At 55.6% G+C, this 7,518-nt stretch overlaps 1 protein-coding gene across 1 annotated transcript; it reads left to right on the top strand.

Moving 5' to 3' along the window:
- Positions 1-586: 586 nt before the first annotated feature.
- Positions 587-7,232, top strand: LOC115507496 (complement factor properdin). The gene is made up of 9 exons (XM_030305891.1): positions 587-742; positions 818-968; positions 2,198-2,373; positions 2,808-2,978; positions 3,115-3,306; positions 3,502-3,675; positions 3,915-4,106; positions 4,263-4,374; positions 5,773-7,232. The coding sequence occupies exons 1-9, from the start codon at positions 664-666 to the stop codon at positions 5,936-5,938; spliced, it is 1,413 nt and encodes a 470-aa protein (XP_030161751.1). The 5' UTR covers positions 587-663; the 3' UTR covers positions 5,939-7,232.
- Positions 7,233-7,518: the final 286 nt, after the last annotated feature.

The raw sequence follows: 7,518 nt of genomic DNA, 5'->3' as shown, positions 1-7,518 counted from the left end.
ATAGTCCCACTTCACTCCCACACCCTTTTTCCCATACTTTCACTTCCCCTTCTCACTTCCCTGTGCTGACCGCCCTTCCCCATGCTGACCACAGGGAACCTCACTTTCAGGAAAGAGGAGGATGAAGCAATTACCTCGATCCAATGAGGAGGGACACACTGAGCACCCTACACTCATTTCCCGTCGTCCAACCCCCACTTGAGGTTGACACTATCGTTGTGGTACAGACTGCTTTTTACCGTTGGAGAAACTGAGGCTCGGAGAGGTTCAAGTGACTTACCCAAGGTCACCCAGATAGCAAGTGTATGCTCCATTTCCTCTCAGTAAGGATGTGACCAGGGAGCACTGACTGAGTACTCAAGGGTTGCTGGGCAGGGTGCGGGTGCCGGGGATACAGTGAGGAGCAAAACCGGACCAAGAGTGAGGCAGGAAGTAGGGAGGGGAGAGCAGAGCAGGAGGCCTCCAGGGGAAGAGGTGACAGGAAAGAGGATGAAGCTTCGGGGACCCTGCCCGACACTCTCCCCTCCCCCCCAACTGCCCTCCCCCTCCCAGTTCCTCCTGGCCCGGTTCCTCTTTTCCACTGATTCCAGAGCCGGGTCAGCCCATACAAAGCCAGGCCTCCTCTCTGGCGGAGGGCAGAGCTGCTGGGGTGCAGTGCTCAACATGCCCGCCCGAGCACAGGCCCCTCGGTTGCTACCACTGCTGCCGCTGCCGCTGCTGCTCGCCCTGCTGCCAGCCACAGGTGAGTGGGTGAGGGCGCCCTGGGGTGCCGGGGCCCATGACAGCCCTGACCGTGCCCCCCCCAACCCTGTTCCAGGCTCAGACCCCGTATTGTGCTTCACCCAGTATGAGGAAGCCACAGGCAAGTGCACGGGCCTCCTGGGGGGAGGTGTCAGTGTGAATGATTGCTGCCTCAACCCTGCCTACGCCTTCCAGAAGCCTGGCAGCAAGCTGTGCCAAGCATGCAGGTGAGGGGGCACGGGGGTTGCAGGAGAGGCCACCCACAACTGGGGCCCTTGCTCCTCTGTGATTTCCAAGGGCGACTCCAAGGCCCTGATCAGGACCACAGCCCAGAGGTTCTCAGCCTCTGTTGACATTTGGGGCTGGAACATTCTTTGTTGTAGGCAGCTGACCTGTGCATTGCAAAACTTGTACTCTGGAGCCTCCCTGTCCTCCCACTTGATGCCAGTAGCAACTCCCCCAGCCAATCGCGACAACCAAACTGTCTCCAGACATTGCCAATTGTCCCCCCACCCGGGGGGCAAAACCACCCCGGGTTGAGAACCACTGCCAAAGCTTGGGTATTGAGAACTTGCTGCATACTGGAAGCATGGTGGGTGGAGTACAGCTCAGGTATTCTGAAGGTAGCTCACATCCCCTAATTGTGATTTCAGCTCATACTGCGTGCTTACTGTATATAGACGTGTCGTGGGGGTGGGAGAGTTTGGGGAATTGTGAGGGCAGCTCCAAGCTCCTGAGTAGCCCCTAGTTATGATGACACTTCACGTTGTTCGTTGAGTACTCCCAGCACACTGGATGCATTGCAGAGGTCATGGGTAGCTGGAGGATTTCTGAGGGTGTCTCTAGTCTCCCAATCACGATGCCAGCCTACATGTATTGAACCCTTACTGTATGCCAAACATGTTTTCTAACAGTTTACTGTATATCCTAGATACACCCTATGGAAGGGGAGCTTGGGGAGTTTTGAAGGCAGCTCTGGGCCCCTAGTCGTGTCAACAGTTCACATGAGTTTAGTATTATGCTGTGCAGGGAGTTGGGGATAGATCTGGGGTGTTTCTGACCAGGTCTCTAAGCTCACTGGGTTGATAGCTCCCGTTTATGAAGCACTTCCTGTTTACCAGCTATCATGTACGGTGGTGGCCTGGCAGGTTTCTGACAGCAGGTCTGGGCCCCTAGTCCTTATATTTGCTTACTGCATGCCTGGCACTATCCTTGAGGGACCTCAAAGGGTTCCAGGTCCCCGATCGTGAACGTCAATGATATCGTTAAGTGCTTACTGCGTGCCCTCCTCTTCCCATTTAATCCCTGACATCCCTAAAGAGGTAGGTACTCTGGCCAATCCATTCCACATACACTCAGCCCGCGCCCCCGCCCTGTGCCTGCCCACACTCTGTAGTCCAGTACATCATCCTTGCCAGCTCCAGCCAGGATGAGACATATGTGCTCCTCTCTGCAGGCCTCCACGTTGGTCGCCGTGGTCTGCGTGGGGCCCCTGCTCGGTGACCTGCACTAAGGGATCCCAGTTACGGCACCGGCGCTGCATAGGCTGGGATGGGCAGTGCTCTGAGAAGGTCGAGCCTGGGACCCTCGAGTGGGAGCTGCAGGCCTGTGAGGACCACCCGTGCTGTCCTGGTGAGGAGGATCCCCAAGGCAGGCGACCCTGGGAACAATCAGGGCAGAGGCCCTAAGGGCAGGACTGTGCCTGATGTGTGTGAGGCACTAAGGAACAGGCCGATGTGGCTGGAGGAGAGTTGTGGGAGGCGACATCAAAGGGGAACTGATCCTTGTGGGCTAGGATAAGGATGCTGGCTTTTATTCTGTGGTCGTGGGCAGACGGGGAACGTGAGTGGACTTGGCTTGTGACATCCCTCTCACTGTCAGGAGGAGGGCAGATTGTATGTGGTGAGGGCTGAAGCAGAGGGGACCGGTGTGAAGGCTACTGCAAGAGTCCGGAGGAGCAATGATGTTGCACCAAGTGTGGCAGAGGATGTGGGGCACGTGAGGAAGCGAGGACCCCCGCATGATGCCCCCATTTCCATCCTGTCCCCCTCCCTTCTATCCCACAGAGATGGGTGGCTGGTCCAACTGGGGTCCCTGGACGGCTTGCTCTGTCACCTGTTCCAAAGGGACCCGGACCCGTCAGCGAACATGTGATCACCCCACCCCCAAGTGTGGGGGCCACTGCCCAGGAAAGCCACAGGAGTCAGAACCCTGCGACACCCAGAAGGTCTGCCCCAGTGAGTGAAGGCAACCACAGGGCACTGATGCAGGCACCTGGGGTGGGTCTGGGGGTTCCAGCAGGGAACTGCCAGGGCCGGAGGACTTCAGCATGCATGACCACACTTAGCATCCCCCCGCCCTGTCCCGCCACAGTACACGGGGCCTGGGCTGCCTGGGGTCCCTGGGGCCCCTGCTCGGGTTCCTGCCACGGTGGACCCAGCAAACCTGTGGAGATACGAAGCCGCACGTGTTCTGCACCTAAGCCGTCCAAGGAGCCTCCTGGAAATCCCTGCCCGGGGCCAGACAGTGAACAGCACACCTGCTCCGGCCTGCCACCCTGCCCAGGTACACAGGGATGAGGCCTCTGACACTCTGTTCTTGACTCGGGCACAGACGCTCTGCCATTTCAGGGGATAGAGATCCTAGGCCACGTGACCATGGAGCTCTTCACTGGGGCTTCGTTCGTCTGCCTCGAGGGTCTAGGGGCTGAGGGGAAGATTGAGGTGGACTTTCTTCTCACTTCATCCCCCACCCCAACAGTGGCTGGTGGCTGGGGACCATGGAGCCCTATAAGCCCCTGCCCTGTGACCTGTGGCCTGGGCCAGATCCTGGAACGACGGACATGTGATCACCCTAAGCCCCAGCATGGGGGCCCCTTCTGTGCTGGTGATGACGTCCGGACCTTAATCTGCAACACGGCCAAGCCCTGCCCAGGTCAGTACCTCAAGATGTATTGTCGCCATGCCTTAGCCCTCACCCATCTCTGCTGCCCAGTTCCTGCTACTAATGCCTTGTTCCTGCCTCTGACTCCCCCATTCCTGGCCCTGGTGCCTCAGTCCCACCCCTGATCCCCCATCCACACATCTGCTCACCCCCGCTCCTTCCCCCAGTCTTCATTCCTTCCTCTGGATCCCCTCACTGGCCCCCTTCTCTGGTTGCCCCTGTCTCTGCAGTGAACGGAGAGTGGGGGCCCTGGGGGCAGTGGAGCCCCTGCTCCCGTCGGAACATAAAAACTATCAGCTGTGAGGCGATCCCCGGCCAGCAGACACGCTCTCGGAGCTGCAAGGGCCGCAAGTTTGACGGGCAGCGGTGCATCGGGGAACAACAAGACATCCGTCACTGCTATAACATCCAGCGCTGCCCCTGTGAGTGCCTCTGCGGACGAGCCTGTGAGGCTGGGGCCGCCCATGCAGTGAAGGGGGCGGTTCTGACTCTACCGTGGACCCCATGTCCCTGCCACCTCTCTCTCTCTCTCTCTCATTCCCCACCCCACTGAGACCTCTCATTCTGACTCCTTGCAGGGAAAGGCTCATGGTCGGAGTGGAGTAGCTGGGGGCTGTGCATGCCCCCGTGTAAACCCAACCCTGTACAAACCCGCCAGCGCCTCTGCACGGCCCCGCTCCCCAAGTTCCCGTAAGTGAGGGGGTACAGTGTGCCCAGGAGGGGGCGGGAGAGTCTGCTCAGCTCCCTGCAACCAGGGCGTCCACTCCTGTGTCTAAGGTGCCTGCCCTGACAATTGCCACCTCTCACCTGCAGGAAGAGGAGAGAAACTAAGGAAGCAGCTGAGAAAGAGAATACTGAGGGGAGAATTGGTAGCCTCTGTGCCCTCTGAGCCTCTCATTCAGTCACTCAGCCATTCCCCCATCCCCCCAGTCCTTCCTGCGACCGTGTGCTCTCACTCTCTCGGTTACCCATGCTTCCATTTGCTCCTTCTGTCACTCAAGCCTTCATTCACTTATTCATTCCTTCAGCCACCCACATCTCACTCAACGTCTCACTGCCCCAAGGCACTTGAAGGCCTTTTTGGCAACAATCATAGGCCCACAGAACCCAGGTCCCTTGGGTCCCCCAAAGGATCCAGGTCAGCAGAGCCCTGACAGAAGGCAAATGTGGAACAGTTGGGGCATGGATAAGGGGCTGCCATCTTGACCCAGGCCCAGGAAGCTTATCGGGTCTCCCCTGGCAGGAGGGGCATTCCCAGTCTCATTACTGTGTGAGCAGAGTCCTGGACATAGGTGACCAGCCGCCCAAAGTGTTTCCTGGTGGCCCAGGTGTTGGAGAGGGTTAAAACGCCCACTCATCCCTTCTGTATTTCCAGATACACCAAGCCACTAGATTGAGTGGGCCATTCTCAACTCATGGAAGGCCTGCCATCTGGGAACTGGTCTCTGGCTCTGGGGTTTCTAGGGGATCTTGAAAATGAGTTACAGGTGTTGAGTGGAGGCAGAAAGCACTTGACAGAGTGGGGAAACGAATGGATTTGAATGAGGGGACTGGAGTGAGAGCAGATGAATGGAGTGCTTGCCTTGTGGGAGGAATAAGCCAGGCAAAGACCATTCTGGACGTGGGACTAAGTCCAGATGAAATGGAAGAGAGAGAGGTTGGCTTGGGGCAGGCATGTGGGCCCAAAAACAAGGTCTCGAATACCAGGGCAAGGCATCTGGCGTCTTTTCCAGTAGGCAATAGAGAGAGATGTAAAGGATTTGGAAGGTACGAGAGGGTAACTCTTGTCAATAAGTAACAATTACCAACATTTATTGAGCACTTACTGTGTACCAGACAGTACTCTGAGCATTTTATCTAAATTAACTCAGTTATCCTCACTCAGCCCGGTAAGGTGGGTATTATCATTATGCCAATTATTCCCATGTTTCAGATGAGCAGAGGGAAGATACAGAAATTGCCCGATATCTCATAGCCAGAAAATAGTGTTGGGCACTCAGTAGGCACAGTAGGCACTCAATAAGAATTTGTTGAATGCATTCTTGCCCTCCTTGAGCTTCTCCCCTCCATTCCCCTCTAATGCCCCAGGCCCACCATTACCGTGGTCGAAGGTCAGGGTGAGAAGAACGTGACCTTCTGGGGGAAGCCATCAACACTGTGCGAGATGCTGCAGGGGCAGAAGGCGGTGGTGGAGGAGAAACGGCCCTGTCTACACGTGCCTGAATGCATAGACCCTGAGGATGAGAAGCTCTAACACCTCTCTCTCCCACTCTGACCCCCGGACCTCCCAAACTTCAATAAACGGATCTCTTCCCCAGGAGGGGGGCAATACCATCTTCTAAGCCAAAGGGCACAGCACGGGCAGAGTAGCAGCGGCTTGTTGTGGAAAACAGTATTTTCCGCTCTAGCCATAGTTTGGCAGGAGCGAAGGTGAGTATCGGTCCCTTCGTGGCTGTCTGGATCCCAGCGTCTGCGCAACCCCCCCCCCCCCTCCCGCCTTCTGCAGCGCCCTTGGCCAGTACAGCACGTTCCTCTGCAGAGCTCCGCGTTACGGGTTTCCTGGTTGGCTACTCGCCCTGGCAGGCACTTTCTGATTGGCCGACGTGCCCAGGTTTCCACCCGCCAGAGCCTCTCGGCTGGCGGTTCCGCGTTAATTCGGCATTGAACCGCGGCAAAGGCGGCAGAGGCATGCCTGTGGTTGGCACCCCGCCGCTCGAACACCTGCACCCACCCACTCCCAACAGCCCTGCTCCAATGCCACAATTAGCAGAGACGAAATAGCTCCGCGAGACCGCAAGTGGGGGGATGGCCGGGGGTGGACCGAGGAAGTGCCTGTGAGGTGCTCTGAGCTGGGGCAGGAACAAACAGAAGCTAGAGTCAGCATCTGCCAGAAGGAGCCCCCGGGACAAACCCAGACACAGATTCCTTTGGTATTTGTACATTCATTCAACACTTGATAGCGTCTACTGTATACTAGAACTAAGTCTGGGCATCTGGGGTGGAGGAGGGCTGGTAGAAGGAGAGGACATCTGAGCGAGGGAACAAAGTCAGAATATGTGATCCTTTCGTTTGAACATTTATTCAACACTTATCAACGCCTACTGTATACTAACAATAGCGCTGGACATCATGGAGAATAGAGAAGAGGAGTCAGAACGGCACGTGTCTCCACAATGAAGGGAACAAACCCAGACACTAATACTGTTAGCATTTGCTCATTCGATTTTGCACCAATTCGCATTTACTGAATTCTGAGCCCCTTGTGATGAGACAAATCCTAAGAATCATCATAACTGTGGAATTAGCTAATACCTAGTGTGCCTGGTTAGTGTTTTAAGACTGCATAGCATCATGAATTCATTTAATCCACAACAAACCTAAGAGGGTCGATATTATCATCATTCCCATTTACAAAGGAGTAAACTGAAGCACAGAAAGAGAGTAGGCTGAACATTTGAAGCCCCATGTGTGCTGTGAGTGGAGGGACCCCTCTGTGAAAGGGTTCAGATGAAAGATTCATGACACCTGGAGTCTGTCAGAGTGCTACTTTCTCTGGGTCGATTTCCCTCTGTAAAATAGGTCAGTTGATGGGTGGAAGTAAAGACAAAGTTGATGAATTTTTGGTCATCTTGGGAAGACTGAGCTGAAGTGAGTGATTCTGGTCGCTACCACAGGGTATGAGAGGTCTGTGTTTACAAGAAAGTGGAAATTTGTGCATTATGAGACATATCTTTGTGTATGTGTGATATGCAGACCTATGGGTCTGGGCAAGAATTAAGGATGTATTGAGTGTATGCAGAATGCATTTAAAGTTACAGCCATGTGTGCGCCATA

This window comes from Lynx canadensis, chromosome X, assembly GCF_007474595.2.
Source record: "Lynx canadensis isolate LIC74 chromosome X, mLynCan4.pri.v2, whole genome shotgun sequence".
NCBI classification, from domain to species: Eukaryota; Metazoa; Chordata; class Mammalia; order Carnivora; family Felidae; genus Lynx; species Lynx canadensis.
This window is presented reverse-complemented; position numbering and strand designations above follow the sequence as displayed.

Coding starts and splice junctions, on each gene's coding strand:
- LOC115507496 (XM_030305891.1), top strand. CDS start 664: ATGCCCGCCCGAGCACAGGCCCCTCGGTTGCTACCACTGCTGCCGCTG. Junction 969..2,197: donor AAGCTGTGCCAAGCATGCAG/GTGAGGGGGCAC, acceptor TCCTCTCTGCAG/GCCTCCACGTTGGTCGCCGT. Junction 4,107..4,262: donor TAACATCCAGCGCTGCCCCT/GTGAGTGCCTCT, acceptor GACTCCTTGCAG/GGAAAGGCTCATGGTCGGAG.